The following is a 15003-nucleotide window of genomic DNA, read 5'->3' as shown; positions in this document are numbered from 1 at the left end:
CAGTGAGGCCCTTCCAGGCCCTCTCCTGACTCCACGCCCAGCCCCGCCCCTCGATACAGCCTGCTCTAGACCCGCCTGCCAGTTCTGACAGACCCCTAGTTCACCTCTGCCCTGACCCGATGGGGCCCCTCTGTCCCCCTCAACCCCTCCCTCCGCACTGGGCACCTCTTTGCGCAGGAAGATCCGCCACGGGGCGTCGCGGTAGCCATAGACGTGGGGGCTGAGAAGGCGGTGCAGCCGCGTCTGTACGGGTTCCTCCGCAGGCTCCAGCGACCTTGAGGGCAGCACTGGGGGCGCAGCGGGTGGGGCGCGTGAGTGGCAGAGGTGGGGCTGGCGGGGGAGTAGACTGGGGGCCACCTTGCGCCGGGGAAAGGGCTAGGGCAGAGCGGGCCCCCACGCCCTTGGCGCAGACACACCTGCTCCTGTGGGGGCATGTGCACACTCATAAGGCCCAACCCTTCATTCGACACATACAGAGAGCATCTAGCGCATGGGGGCCTGTGCCAAGGGCTGAGGGCGCCAGCAAACAGCATAGACAAGGCGCTGTCTGGAATTTAGTCACCTTGCAGGTGTGGGTGGAACAGACACTGTGGAAACGACAAAGCTCTTAGTGCTGCAAGCTGGGGTGGAAATAGAACTGCATAATTTAGGAAAGAGTCTGGAGGGCTGGTCTGTGAGGGTCTTTCAGTCTGGGTGGTCTGGCAGAACTCTCTGAGGAGGTGACATTTGAGACCCAAATGATAAGAGGCCAGGCATGCAAAGATCTTTTGGGGAAGAGCATTCTAGGCAGCGGGAACAGCAAGTGCAAAGGCCCCGAGGCAGGAGTGGGCTTGGTGTGTTCTAGGAAAAGTGAGGAACAGAGTATGCTAAGAGGAGAGGAGGAGGAGATGAGTTTGGGGAGGTGAGCAGATCGTGCAGGGTCTCACAGGCCACAGTGAGGAGTCTGAAGTTTATCCTAGGAGCCTTTGGATCATTTTTGGCAAGGATATTATATGAGTTGATTTATATCTCTTAAGATCATTGTAACTGCCATGAGGCAGAGGATGTAGAGGTCAGGGCTCCAATCATGATGCCAGGAGGCCTGGGTTTATATCCTTGGTCTGACACTTTTGAGCTGTGTAATCTTGGGCAAGTCACTTAAGCTCTCTGTGCCTCTTTCCCTACCGGTAACATCTGTAGGCACAGATGTAGGCGTTGAAGGATTTTAGTGAGGATTTAGTGAGGCCAGGGTGGGCCTGGCCTGCAATCGCTGTTATTGAGGTGCTGATATAATTACACAAATGCCCATACAGGAGGTCCACACAGGCTCAGGGACACACACGCTCCCCACTGACACACAGACCGAGACTCACCTGTGCTCACAGAGACTCACTTGGACACTTGGACACCTGCCCTTGGCCCCTCCCAGCGCCCTCGTGGCCCCTCACCTGGAGTGGGCCCCATAGATGGCCTCGGTGCACTGGTCACTGGCTTCACCAGGGCCACATCCTCTCTGGGCACCTGTCCCCCCAAAAGAAAGTGCTCAGCCGGCAGGGCGGGCCCCAGGGGCAGCGGCAGGGCCAGCGCTCACAGGGGCAGCTGGCTCCTGAGGCTCCCGGAGGCCCCGCTTTGTCTTCTGTTCTGCCTGGACCCAGCCCGACCGTGCCCCTCACCTGGGTGCCAGGTGCCACCGCCGGGTGGCTCATCTGCCCCTTCAGGATCATCAGGGCCTCCTCATGGGGGTCTGCCTGCTTCACGAACACCCTTCCACCGTCCTTCCTGGTGGGTTGGACACTCAGTCTCCTCCTCCCAGCTACAAATTCCTACAACAGGGAACTCCTTCCTCCGCCCCCCATCATTATAAATGAGAACCCAGAGAGGACCAGGGACAGGCCTGAGGGGGCACAGCACAGCCTACAGAGCAGCATGGGCCTCCTTTTGCTCCCGGGGCTCATCTGGGCCACCTGCATTATGGGACTCACTCCCTAAGGGTTGCTGCGCAGGGCGCTGTTGACCCAGTGGATGGGCACGTGGAGGGCAGGTGCTCAGGGTCGGTGAGGAGGTCCCTCTCTGGAGGGCTGGAGGGCTGGGGTCGAGGCAGGGCTGACCTGCGGGCCCCGGGCTGGCCTCCCCGAGGTGGCTGCTGGTACTGCCTGATGATGCTCTTGATCTGCTGCGTGGGCTGCGGGAAGTGTTCCGAGTTGAGTGGTGAGTGCCGGACCAGCTCTGAGCAGGGCGAAGCTGTGGGCGAGGCGTGAGATGGGGGGACAGGCTGAGACCCCACTCCCGGCCCTGTCCTGGGAGCCCCACCCCAGCAGGGTAGGACACCCACTGGTTTCTAGAGAAGCCCGGTCCAGAGCTAGAATGGGGGCAGCCACGGGCTTGGTGAGGGGCCTGGGGGCCTTGGCCAGAGGGGCTGGGGCCAAAGGCTTTGGAGCAGGGCGCAGGAGCACGGGTTTGGCTGGGGGTCCAGTGCCTACAGACTTCGGCCATGCCTCTGGCGCTGGAGGTTTCTGTGGAAAACAAGGTACGAGACAGGCTTCCTAGGACACACCAGCCTGTTCTCAGGGTCCCCGTGTCTGCCCAGCATGGGCTGTGGGGCTCCTAGCTCAGAGAGGCGCAGTGATGCCCTGGAGCAGCACAGCACTTCCCTGGGTGGGCCAGGCTCACCTCGGGCAGCAAGGGCCTTGGGGTGGGCCCCAGGGGCTGCTGCTGGAGCGCCATGGCCTGCAGGGTCATCTCCCGAGCCTGAGGAGAGGGGGTGGTGGTAACCAGGCAGGCCCATGGCCGGGGCCCCGGGAGCCCCTCCCGCACTCACCAGCAGCACGGCCTGCTTGTGGATGAAGGCTTGCTGAAGAGCCAGCGTGGAAGCGTCCAGGCCTGGGACTGGGGAGCCAAGTTGGAGGGCATGGGTCCCAGGCGTGGGTCCCAGGCGTGGGAGACGGGGGGGAAGCAGAAACTCCCTACGACGCCCCCCCAGAGTCTCACCCTGCCACGCCCATGGCTGCCTCCACTCTAGCACAGGGAGGAGCCCCAGAACCATGCGGGCCCCACCCAGCCTGGAACCCACCCAGGTGCAGGCACTGACTTGGTTTTGGCTTTGGCTCTGGGGGACTCCTGGGGGAGTCTTCGGTGCTGCTACCGCCACCTCTGCCAGGCTGGCCTCCCCCTTTCATGCGGTAGGCAATGGCCGTTGGCTTCTCTAGGTCCTGGAGGAAGCATGTGGCTCAAGTGACCATCTCAATGCCACACACCCAAGTTTCCAAGGCAACGGGTACCTGATACCAGCCATCTTCTCCACCCCGGGGCCTCCTGACGGCCCAGTATCTGCTCTCTGCCCAGCCTCTGTCCATGCGGCATCCCAGCCAGTCCTCCCGCAACCTGTGAGCTCCCAGCCCACCCTCTCTCACAGAGGAGTAAACTGAGGCTCAGAGAGGGGCTGTACCCTGCTCAGGCCGCACATCACGCCATGGAGGGGCTCCTGGGAGTTCCCAGGGTGAGCAAGGGTGCCTGACGGGGGCTGGCGCCCAAAGGAGATGGAGGAGGGGTCCTGGACCTCTCGCTGTGGCTCTTTCTGCCGTCAGCCAGGAGCATCGCTAGCCTCTCTAACCAGGAGGACACCCTCATCCTTTGCCCGGCTCCCAGCAGAGACTTGAGACAGGTCACCCCACAGCTCTGGCTGGGGTGTTACCCTGTGGGCACGTGTGACTTGGTGTATACATACTGTGCCTGCTGACTGCAAACGCCCCACCCGATCCGTACCGCGTCCCCGTGGAACAGCACGGGGTCGAAGAGGCTGTCCAGGTAGCGGTCCAGTCCCCTGTGGGGCACAACAGGTTCTCGAAGGCTGTCCAAGTCTGGTGGGGCAGGAGAGAAACCCCAAAAGTCAAGCTCTTTTCTCCCGCTGATCACCTCCCGCAGCCCCCAGGTTCCCTTCCCCACCAGACACGGTGGCCACTGCTGGTTGACCTTGCTGGGTTGCTGTCCCTCTCTGTGCCTCAGTCTCCCCATTTGTACTGTCCTCGTTGTGGCTGCAGTACCCATCAGAATCAGCCCCTTTGGGCATGTGCCCCTGGGGCTGGGGCCTAGTGGGCGTCTCCTCATCCGAGTCCCAGCTGTTCCCAAACACCCTGTGGGGGAGGGGAACACGGAGCAGCTGACCCCCAGCGGGAGACCCACGGCCCTCCCAGAACCAGCCCTCGATTCTCTTCTGTGCCCTGGAATTGGGTGACTGTCTCCCGCTAAAGGCAGGATCCTTTGGCAAGCCCACCTCCACAAGAAGCTTAATTCAGAACTCAGCCTCTCCCAGCAGCTGGGAGGAGCCTTGGGCTGGCAGAGGCCCTCTGTGTGCAGGCTGGGTAGCCACCTACACTCTGGAGCCTCCCCTGCCGGCCATGGGCCCTTCTGCACCCACGATGAAGTAAGACTTCTGTCGCGGGAAGTCCCTGAGCAGCTCGAGGTCTGACACGAGGTCCAGCACGTAGTCATGGCCTGCCAGCTCTGCCCACTGGACCCCATTCTTCATGGCCACTGTCCAGCCCCGCCAGCCATCTGCCAGTCCCCTGGTGACAGCATGCGGAAGGATGGAAATGAGGGATGGTGCCACCTCGGGAGACCCTGGGATATGAGCCAGACCCCAAGCATGACCAGAGTGGGCCCTATGGGCCCTTTGGGGGATCCGGCCTCCTCCCCCGCCTCTTCCTTCCCAGGTCCACAAGGCTGTGCTAGACAGAGCCTTCCAGGAACTGACCTGTGCCTCAGCATGTCTCCAGCCACCTCTTCCCCTGTGCTCCAGGAGTGCACCGGACAGGAGAACTGGTCACCTGGGGCAGCAGCAGGTGCCGGGCTCAGCCCGGGTACACCTGGGGTCCAGTCCTGCTGCTTCCACACCTGCCTCCTGCTTTGAGGCCTCCCCACTTTCGTCCTGGACCCTGGAACAGCACCCTCACTGCCCCGGCTCCCCTCCCCATTCCAGATCCAGCCCCCACATCCACATGTTCACCTCTTTCCAGGGCCATGTCCAGCAAGCCCCTCCCCAGCTCTAGAAGCTTCCGTGGCTTTCCTGACCCCAGGGCACACTGGGGACTGGTAACTCCAGCTACCTCTCCATGAGGGAGGTGGGAGAAGGCAGCTCACCATTGAAGCAGCCCACATCCAGCGCCATGGCAGCCTTCTCCTGGGTTGCTATCCACTCGAGCTGGGTTGGAGGGAAGGTGCGGGCAGCCCCAGGGCCCTGCTGTTGGGCCCGGCCCATGGCCTGCATGAGGCGATGTTGACACACAGCCTGGAAGCCATTCCGCCCATAATCAGACACAAACCTGATGGGTAGGAGTTGGAGTCAGGACGAAGAGGGGTGAGGCTAGCCTGGGGTGGGGAAAGACTCTGAGGCTAGTCTGAGGGAGGCCCAAGCTAGCCCAGAGCACTAAGGTGAGGCTGAAAAGGCCCCCAGACTAACCCAGAGTCTGAGACTAGGCTAAAAAATATCTCAGGCTAGCCCAGAGGTCCAGCGCTAAGCTGAAAGGATCCCAGGCTAGCCCAGAAGTATCTTAAGCCAGCAGAGGGGTCCAAAGGTACGCCAAAGAGATTCCAGGTTGGCCCACCTAAGCTTGTTGAAGCAAATGTCACTGGTGGGGCGGGGGGGTGGGGGTGGGGGTCTGCAGTAGGGGCTGGGCAAACAAGTGGACTCAGAGGACTCTGCCCTCCATCTGTCAGGCAACTCTGGCTGCTTCTCTGGCCCCTCTGAGCCTTTCTCCAGGTTCTCATCTATACTAGAGATGGCCCTGAGGGTTCAACTTGACCCAGAACCAAGGGGCCTGATCCCTGCCAGCAGCAGGTGCTCCTCATGCCCCTCCCTGGCCCCCTCCCACCTGCCGCTGGGCCCAGCCAGGAGCAGCCGTGGAGCAGCCCTCGTGGCTACAAGAGGGAACCTGGAGCTGTGCCCACAGGAAGCTCCGGACAGGCAGGCAGTGGCCCTCCCCTCCTGCCACAGATTCACAAGCCTGGCCAAGCAAGCTGCCCACGGACTGCACGAGGCCTGGGTGAAGCTCTGTACACTCTGTAGCTCACAGCCAGCCTGCAAGGTAGGTTCTGTTACCATTCCTAAGTTATAGGTAAGGAAAGAGGTTCAGAAAGGGGCAGTGACTTGCCCTAGGTCACATAGCAGGTAAGTGTCGGAGCTGGGATTCGCACCCAGGGCCTGCTGGAGCTCTTTTCCTTGCAAATCAGCCTTCTCACCCAGCAAGGTGATACCATCATTAGTCATTATCAGGATGTTGACGATGGCTATGCTGACATGCCACACGCTCTGGTCTAGTACTTCAAATGTGTTTACACATTTAATCCTCACACAACCTCTGCAACAGGTACTCTCATTATCCCTATTTCATAGATGAGGAAACCGAGGCTCAGAGAGGTTAAGTAATTTGCCCAAGGTCACACCGCTTATACATGGTTGAGCTGGAATTTGAACACACTGTCAGGATCTATACTCCTAACCACCCCACTATACCCCCATGACGTGAAAGGTCAATGTCTCTCTTCCAAATTCCCCATACCCTGGTCTTATCACCCTCTGAGTTCTAGAAGTCCTTTATGAGGTCTCACCTGACTCCCACCCTCCGCAGTGAATATGTGCCCTTCATTCTTGCTCTGATCCCAGCGGAGACGGAGAGCAGTCCCTGGCTTGCCTCCATGCTCCAGCTCCCAAGCACAGAGACCTCACTCCTGTCCTGACTTTTAACATCCCACCCAGGGCCTAATGCCAGTGTCACTGTCCTCACGGCCCGGCCCGACCTGGTTCCACTCACTTGAGCAGGTACTTGCTGAGGCTGGAGGAAGGTGCAAAGCCACTGAGACAGGCAGCCAGCAAGAGCCAGCCCCGCTCGGCATTGTGGGCGCTGGGGTTGTGCCACACCTGGTTGGCCAGCTGTGCCAGGATCTCGTCCCGCAGTTCGGGCACTGCCAGCCCTTTCTGCACAATGTAGTTCCCGAAGATGTTTTCCTGGGCACCGTGCAGGTGGGGGTCGCCCATGAAACGCAGGATCTGGGCCACAAACAGACTCCTTGGGCCTCTCGAAGGTTGTTCCCACAGGATCCCCACCCCCAACACACATCCCTCTCATGTCCTTCTCATGTGTCCCCCCGCCCATATAAAAGTCCTCCCTAACACAATATAATAGCTGTATCCTATGGCAAAACCCAGGCAGTTCACCCCAACTAGGGGAGAAGCCAAGATCTAAAGTACATACTGACTTTCTCTCCTGCTCACAAACCTTCTATCGTTCCCCATACGGCCTCAGCCCCCTCCCCACAGCCGTGGCCTCCAGCAGGCCCCCTCCTCCTGCTCCATCCAGGCCCCAGAGCGTATTTTCTAACGTTCCTATCCGACCACATCCCTCCCATGGAAGCACCTTCCTTGGTTCCCTAGGGCCCTTGGGATGAAATCTGAGCTCTAGGTCTATCAGTCAAGGCCTCGTGACCCCTCTCGTCCTCACTCTCCTGATTCTCTGTTCTGACCACATCAATTTCCTCTTCTCTCTGTGCTTTCTTCATTCGCCCTGGCTGGGACATTCTGACTCCTCCTTCAACTCTAGCTCAAATGCCTCCTCCTCCAGGAAGCCTTCTCTGACCCTGCCCAGGACTTGATTAGGGGCCCCAGTGGGACCCCCTCTGTCCATGCTGGTGGCCAATAGCCGGGTCTGCTCTGCCTTCCCCTTCAGACGAGGAAGTCCGTGAGGAGAGGGCCTGGATGCATTCCCAGGGCCCCCCAGAAGCTCTGGAGAGGCTCCAAGGCAGACTTTTTTGCCAGGAAGATGGCTGGGAAAAGAAAAGCCCTCAATCCCCAGACCCCAGCACAGAGAGGAGGCCGGGTCCCCTCTGCCCCTGCCAGGTGTCTGTCCTCCAAGGAGCAGGCTGGTCTTACAGCCTGGGCTAGTGGAAGCTCCTGGAGAGCCAGAAGAGGGGCCTGCGGCCAGGCCTCAGGGGTAGAGGCTGTGCGTTTGAAGGTGGTCTGGGCAGACCCATACCAGCTTGAAGACGCCCACAGCTTCCGCGTGCAGCTCTACGGGCAGCCGCGTGAGCGGCATCCTCAGGGGTACCGTCAGCATCCCAAAAGCAGGTTCCTAGGGACACAGGGCAGGCACGTGGGGACAGGGCACGGACAGACGGGCACACCTGGATCCACTCCTCTCTGCAGGTGGGGGTATAAGAGTCTGGGAGGCAATGGCTCCTGTCCCCACTGTGCAGATGGGGAAACTGAGGCTGGCAAAGGGACAGCACCGATCTTGGCAAGTTGGTGGTAGTGACAGTCTGAGCCCCTACCTAGGCCCTTTCTGGAGGGCAGTAACTTACGGCAGGAATGACGGGCTGTGGCCCACTGGTTGTTCAGTCTCTGAACTATTTCCAGACTGGGTGGAAACAGCTGCTTCCCGAGCCCCTGAGGGCCCTCCACGGCCGTCTGGGCCCCTGGAGCCCCCAGACTCCTCACGAGCCAGCAACTGAAGGGCTTACACCCAGTCCCACAGGGCACGGCCCGGAGCCTGCCCCAGGCTGAGGACAGTGTCAGTTCTAACTGGTCAGTGCTCACTGGCCAGAGCCACTTGGGCCTAGGCCAGCCCTTACCTTGAAGTGGCACCGGACAAACTTGGCCATGGGGTAATTGTTGATGTCCAGGGGCAGTGTGACACGGGGCTCAGCCTGGAGCCGGGGAGTCCGCACGGGGGCCACCTGGGGCTCCCGGGCCGGCCTGAGGCCTGGGGAGAGAGGAGGGCATGAGGCTCCCTTGCCCACTCACACCCACCCCAACCACACAGTCCAGCGCTGATGTACCTGCCACTGCTCGCAAGAGCCCGGCCAGCTCTGCTGGTACCTCCAGGTGCCCCACAGCGACCACCTCCCGCTTCCTCAGCTCCTGCAGGGACAGTGCATGGTGAGGGGACAGGCCTGCCATAGCCCCCACCTGCCAGCCTCCCTTCCTGGCCCCTGCTGCCACCCAGACCCCCGCACCCACCTCCTGCTCCCGTAGCCGCACCTCCTCCACCCGGAGCCTCTGCTCTGCCCTCAGCTGCAGAAGGGCAGATGGTCAAGGTGGGAAATGGCAGGCAGAGGTGACGGCAGGCCCAGGCCCGCACGCTCAAGGTAGCGGCGTGAGAAGCAAGGGGGTCAGCTGGCCTGTTGTCTGGAGGCGACTGCCCCACCTCACAGACAGGGGGAGGCAGAGGTGTGGCCAGACAAACAGGGAGGGGAAGTGAGAAAGACAGAGCAATGGAGAGACAGGCAGGGGCAGAGGGCAGAGGGCAGAGGGAGTGAGACGCGGCAAAGGGAGCCGCACAGGAGGATTTTGGGGAAGCAGCCAAGAGACGTGTGACAGAAGCCCCTCCCCTGGGGCCCCACAAAGCCTCCAGTGGAAGCCACGCAGTTCTGCAGGGCTTTGGGGAGGTACATGTTTCTTTCCAGTGGCTGGTTTATGCGACAGTGGCCAAGACTGGCATCGAAGTAAGAGCAATCTATGTCAGTGCTGTTCAGTCGCCAAATTCTAATCGTACCCAATCACTGAGGACCCCACCTTGATCCCAGCTCAGGCCACATCCCTCCCGTGCAGCATCTCATTTTACCCTCTCCACAACCGCAAGGGGGGCCACGGTCACACAGCCAGGGAGTGGCAGAGCCGGGAGCCGAACCCAAGAATGTCCAAGACCAACAGTCTCCTCCAGTGCTAAGCGCCTCCTGCCCACCCCTGCTGCTCCCTGGACCCAGATGGGGCAGGCCTGGCTCCTGGTAGAAGGGCGAGGGGCGGGCCCCCACCTTGAGGTAACGCCGGTGGCTCATGTACGTGTGCACCAGGGACCGGAACTTTACCAGCCTCCTTCTCATCTGCTGATATCGTTGCCTGGGGTGGGGAGGAAAGAAGCGTCTTGCATGCCTCCAGGAACAGGGAGCTTCCTACCAGGGCATACCCTCTCCCAAGCCCAGCCCTAGGGCTGCAGGGAGTCCCGCCCTGTCTGGACTGCACCTGGCCAGGTAGCCACGGGCCCGGCTCTGCAGCAGGACGACCTTGCGGCGCAGGGAGCGGAAACGCCGCTGGATGAGGAAGCCACGGAGCCGGCGCTGCAGCGTGAGGGCTGCCAGGTTGAGGACCCGCGCCCGCATGCTCTCCAGCAGCTGGTGCAGGTGCTCCTTGAGGAACAGCTGAGGACGGGAGGCAGGGCTGAGGCCCTAAGGGCCAGGCGGCTGGATGGGCGCCCCCCCACCCCCCAGAAGTCCATGGAGACAGAACAGAGAGGGCGGCCTCCTGGAGCTGGGCGGAGGATGGGCTGGGTTTGGAGAAGTGGAAGAGAGGGTGCTGGTACGTCAGGCAGTGGGAACTGCCGAGCTAAGGTCTGGAGGTGGGGTCAGCACTCCATTTACCAAGCTCAGCCGGGTGGCCTCTGGGACATTTCTGCATCCAGGTGCCAGTTCTGGAGCCCCTGACTCGGGGCCTCTAGGGCTGAGTGTGGCGCAGGACTCACCTTGCTGATGCCGACGCGGTACATGTTCGGTGTGACGGTGCACAGGCGGCTCAGCACTGACACACATGCGTCCCCACTGGCTGGCAGGCTGTGCTTGAGGGCCACTAGACAGCGGTACCTGCAGGGGCCCAAACTTAGCCAGGCTGTGCCACTCACCCTGGCTGCCTGCTAGACCACAGGCTCACCCCAACCCCCGACTCCAGGAGGCCCAAGCCCCAGCAGTAGCTCTACTCAGTGTCTTCTAATCAGAAAAAGGCACTCCATCCTCAAGACTCTACTCCTGGGTGTCAGAAAATCCTTGGTTGGTTTCAGTAGAATAAGACGCTTTACTGCCATCTGCTGGAAGCTTATCATAATAACTGTTAAAATTACTCCTCTTTGGAATCAACATGAAACTACAAAAAAATGCAAAACAATAGATATATTTGCCATATAACAGCTAGCATGCGGTGGTCTTGTGTGGTGTACAACCTGAGCAACTGTGCATGGCAAGCCCTGTCCTGCTTCGGTTGTGTATTCCTGGGGCCCTGGGGGGCTAGTTAGGGGTCCATGGAGATCAGGAACCACTCTGACTGAGGTACCTGTCAATGAACACCTGGAAGGGCAGCCGCACCGGAAAGCCCTCCTTGCGGATCCGCACAGTCTCCAGCACCCCCGAATAGCGTAACTGTGCCATTACCACATCTGGCTCAAAGAGGCCTGGCTCCTGTGGGGAAGGCCCAGACAGGGAGTCTGCACATTCGCCCACCCGTGTGCAAAGGTAACTGTCAATGGTGAATTGTCCCCACAGTGGGCTGGGAAGATGGAGGTCCAGAGAAGCAAAGCCACTTGCCCAAGGTCACACAGCACAGGGAAGAGGATTTAGCTCTCCCTGAGACCTCAGTCATCACGTACCTTCTTGTGGTTGGGCTTCAGGCAACGCACGAACAAGGGGTTACACCTGGGCAGGGGTGGGAGGAGGGCAGTGTGAGGCCCCGGAAAAGAAAGGTGCTTACCCGTGAGGGTCATGGAGTGGGTCAGAGGTGAGGCTGGGTGCCCTCCCGTCTGCCACGCCCACCTCTCCATTTTTTCCACCAGATCCAGGAGCGACTGCTGGAACTTGGCGGCCACTGTGTGTGCCTTGTGTAGCCGGCTGACGGAGCTGCTCTTGCCCAGGCGCTGTGGGGCAGCCTGCGGGGCGTGGCTGGAGAAGAGGTGTGCCACCACCTGCAGAGGTGGCAGCGGTCAAGGCACCGAGGGCCAGGGAGAGGCGGGGGGCAAGAGACAACGGGGAGAGAAACAGGGAGAGAATAAAAGGGGCCAATCTCTGGACCAGAGGGATCAGAAAACTAACCACTGGACCCCTGCCCTCTCCGCAAGGCCACTGCGCTCCCAGCTTGCACACCTCTCAAGTCAGGGTGCTCAGCACCTTCCACAGGACCCATCCCGTGGCTGGGCTGACTTTTTTTTTCAGTCTGGAGACACACAGGACTGGCTGTGTGCCTGGCCCCAAGGTGGCCTGCTACACACATGGTTGTGGACTCTGGCAATGGCCTCCGGAGGACGGTGCCCATTTAACAGAGGGGGAAGCGGAGGTCCAGAGGATGGGTGGGTGGCTCAGGACACCAGCAGCCGAGACCTGCGCAGCGAGGGGATGGGGCAGGGCTGGGTGGGCGTGGTCAGGATGGGCTGGCAGAGAGACAGGGCCATCCAGTGGGGCCAGCCAGGGGTGTGGCCCTTCAGGGGGCAAGGTCAGGACAGAAGGAAGGAGAGAGAACAGTTGGGACGGGGGTCAGGGCGTGGCCGGGGCTGGGGTGAGCGAGAGGCAGGACAAGGGGTGGGGGCTAGGCTACCTCCCCATTTCAGGACTGGGAGAGGAGCCTGACCACAGGCTGGGTGCTCTGGGGCAGGGCCAGGGCAGCAGGAGGCGAGGCTTGCTCACCCGTGTCCGGCTCCGCATGAACAGGTCCAGCACGTCCTGGCGCACCTGGTCGTGGTTCTTGTCCAGGAACTTGTGCACCTGCAAAGGGGCTACAGCTCAGGGGGAAGAGCAGGGGGTGACCCGCCCCAGTGTGTCAGTCTGCCTGCTTCCCTCCTCCTCTCTTCCTCTTTACTGGGGGTCGGGGCTCACTGCCCCCAGGTGACCCCAGCCCTGCCCCCCAGGACTCGGTCTCCCTGTCCCCTTGCTCTGGCCCCCTCCTCACAGTCCCACTACCCTCCCCACTCCTGGGGGAGGAGAGCACCAGCTGCAGCTCCACGTGACTCGTCCAGGTCTCAGCCCTGTCCTCAGTGGAGGACCCTGCCCTGTGCCCACTCCACAGATGACAACAGGGAGGCCCAGACAGGGACAGAGGCTTAGAAGCCTGGTCTGAGACACGTCCAGGGCAGGGACATGCCGGAGACAACAGGGACAACAGCGACCACAGTGACATCACTACTGACAACAGCCACTCTTCATCAAACCCACCCTGGCCCTGGATTTCTCTCGCTCGCCCCATGATGTGGACACTATTGTTGCCCCCGTTTCCCAGATGAGGAAACTGAGGCTCAGAGAGGTAAAGTGCTTTGCCCAAGGTCACACAGACAGGGATCAGCAGGCTGGAACTGGACCAGGTGTGAACGCCTGGGGCCACGTGGCGCTCAGTGTCTCCACTGGCGGGGACACAGCCCTGGCAGCCAGCCGTCTCAGGCCTCACCTGGTAGGTGACCTTGCCCGCGTAGTGCCTGATGGTGAACTCGGGCAGCGGCATCTTGGGTTTAGAGTAGAGGGGGTGGGCGCCGTGGTGGTAATGGCACTTCTGCAGAAATGTGTGGTCTGTGGCCTGAGGGCAAGTGGGGGCCAGTGGGTGGGCAGGAGGCCTGGGCACCGTGTTCCTGGTCTAGTGGCAAATTCTCCAGCCCTGACTGGTCCCCAGCCAGCACGGGGTCACGGTTTCCCCTCACTGCCCACTGCCGGACCCCTGCAGACAGGTGAGTCTGATTAGCTCCCAGCTGCCTCCCCTCCAGCCAAGCTGCCTGTGCACTCTCTTGTCCCACTGCCCAGAGCACTTATCCCACCCTTGTGTCTTCCAGTCAAAATCTGAGGCCCAATCGGTCACCTCTTCCAGGAAGCCTCCTGTGACTTCTCAGGCTGGGGCAGCCTCTCCTCTGCACACGCGTAGCCCTCTGTCCAACCTCAACTACCCCAAGTTGTGAATGGCAGGCTGGGTGTCCTGAGCCCCCATAGCCAGGTCAGAGCAGAGAAGACTGCAGGACTCAGGCCTAATGAGGACATGAGGCTCAGAGACACTGAGCAACCTGGCCAGGCTCACACAGCCACTGCGGCTCACCTGGGGAAAGCAACACTGGTCGTCGAGGATGCGCAGGATGCCGTGGGGCTTCAGTGAGATGAGGTTGATGCAGGGCTGATTGTCGGCAAAGGCGATCTCCTGCCAGTCGATCTGCTCCCGGATGTACTCCTCCTGCGGGCAGCAGGGGCTCAGCCTCCGAGCCCTGCCCACCTCGCCTCCCAGGCCAAATCTGTCTGAATGGGCCTGGCCAGAGGCACCTGCTTGCACACCTCCTAGCACAGGGAGCTCACTTCCTAGCAGGACAACATGAGCCATCTCTGGGCCCTGCTCCTCCCTCCACCTGGGACAGCCCTGCAGAGGGCCAGAGGATCCTTGTTCTCTGGGCTCAGCACCCCAGCACCTTCCCCTCCAGAACACAGGCCTTCACAGGTGCTGGCCCCCAGCTTAGAATGCCTTTCCTGCCATTCGGTTTACTGACAACCACTGATGCGCCCTTAAAGCAGCAGCATGTCCTGTCTACAGCAAGGCCCGCTGGCTGGTCAGGACAGGGACGGGAGGGCTCGCGGGGGCCCTGCACACCTGCTCCTCCTGGAAGACGATCTTGTTGAAAAGGTACTGAAGGTTCTCATTGGCGTAGTTGATGCACAGCTGCTCGAAGCTGTTGAAGCTCAGGTCCTGCTGGGTGGGCAGTGAGGCTGGCCCTGGTCCCCCCGTGGCCAGCAGCCCATCTGTCCCTGCCTAGGGCCCTGTCCGTCCCCCCGCCCCAAGCTCTGGCTCAGTGCCCTCCCTGCCTTTCACGGCCACAGCTTCAGAAAGCTGGAGTCCTGATCACAGACACCCTGCTCAGAACCCTCTATGGCTCCCAGTGCACAGGTGCCCAGGCCAGGTCCCCACAAGAGGCAGCACAGGTAGTGGTTAAAGTCCCAGGCTCTGGAACCTTCTGCCTGGGTTCCAATCCCAGCTCTGCCACTTTCTATGTGACCTTGGGCAAATCCCTCTGTGCCTCAGTTTCCCCATCTGTAAAATGAGGATAACGACAGCACCTATCCTAGGGTGGGTGGAAGGATTTAGTGACTTTAAACAGAAAGTGCTCAGAACAGTACCTGGCACATGACATGGCCAGGTGAGTACCAGCCAGCACTTCCACTGTGACGACCCTGCCATGTCTCTTACCGTTTCGCTCCCTGTGCACTCAACACAGCCCTGTGCCCACACCCCGCCTGCCCCGGCTCCCAGACAGCATGCCCCAC

General features: G+C 60.9%; 1 protein-coding gene across 15 annotated transcripts in view; it reads right to left on the bottom strand.

The window, feature by feature from the left end:
• Nucleotides 1-15003, bottom strand: part of MYO15A (myosin XVA) — a 63236-nt gene that overhangs the window by 22324 nt on the left and 25909 nt on the right. For 8 of the 15 annotated variants that reach the window (XR_011493538.1, XR_011493537.1, XR_011493539.1 and 5 more), the window contains exons 14-41: nucleotides 14333-14431; nucleotides 13793-13924; nucleotides 13160-13285; nucleotides 12406-12483; nucleotides 11542-11690; nucleotides 11379-11424; nucleotides 11066-11190; nucleotides 10485-10602; nucleotides 9989-10164; nucleotides 9781-9865; nucleotides 8987-9040; nucleotides 8806-8887; nucleotides 8599-8729; nucleotides 8004-8099; nucleotides 6786-7021; nucleotides 5116-5297; nucleotides 4730-4802; nucleotides 4350-4541; nucleotides 3922-4109; nucleotides 3742-3836; nucleotides 3068-3188; nucleotides 2798-2865; nucleotides 2650-2727; nucleotides 2312-2492; nucleotides 2088-2220; nucleotides 1653-1758; nucleotides 1373-1500; nucleotides 166-287 (exon numbers count right to left, since the gene is read on the bottom strand). Coding sequence is in view for 11 of the 15 variants with exons in the window: in XM_070482253.1 (XP_070338354.1) it covers nucleotides 166-287; nucleotides 1373-1500; nucleotides 1653-1758; nucleotides 2088-2220; nucleotides 2312-2492; nucleotides 2650-2727; nucleotides 2798-2865; nucleotides 3068-3188; nucleotides 3742-3836; nucleotides 3922-4109; nucleotides 4350-4541; nucleotides 4730-4802; nucleotides 5116-5297; nucleotides 6786-7021; nucleotides 8004-8099; nucleotides 8599-8729; nucleotides 8806-8887; nucleotides 8987-9040; nucleotides 9781-9865; nucleotides 9989-10164; nucleotides 10485-10602; nucleotides 11066-11190; nucleotides 11379-11424; nucleotides 11542-11690; nucleotides 12406-12483; nucleotides 13160-13285; nucleotides 13793-13924; nucleotides 14333-14431 (3400 nt within the window). In the remaining 4 variants the exon portion in view is untranslated. The remainder of the gene's footprint in view (nucleotides 1-165; nucleotides 288-1372; nucleotides 1501-1652; nucleotides 1759-2087; nucleotides 2221-2311; nucleotides 2493-2649; nucleotides 2728-2797; nucleotides 2866-3067; nucleotides 3189-3741; nucleotides 3837-3921; nucleotides 4110-4349; nucleotides 4542-4729; nucleotides 4803-5115; nucleotides 5298-6785; nucleotides 7022-8003; nucleotides 8100-8598; nucleotides 8730-8805; nucleotides 8888-8986; nucleotides 9041-9780; nucleotides 9866-9988; nucleotides 10165-10484; nucleotides 10603-11065; nucleotides 11191-11378; nucleotides 11425-11541; nucleotides 11691-12405; nucleotides 12484-13159; nucleotides 13286-13792; nucleotides 13925-14332; nucleotides 14432-15003) is intronic. The other 7 variants (XM_070482259.1, XM_070482255.1, XM_070482254.1 and 4 more) reach the window with 7 other exon arrangements.

This window comes from Equus asinus, chromosome 13 (genome assembly GCF_041296235.1).
Source record: "Equus asinus isolate D_3611 breed Donkey chromosome 13, EquAss-T2T_v2, whole genome shotgun sequence".
Classification (NCBI taxonomy): domain Eukaryota; kingdom Metazoa; phylum Chordata; class Mammalia; order Perissodactyla; family Equidae; genus Equus; species Equus asinus.
Note: the sequence above shows the minus strand (reverse complement) of the source record. Positions and strands in the feature narration are given on the sequence as shown.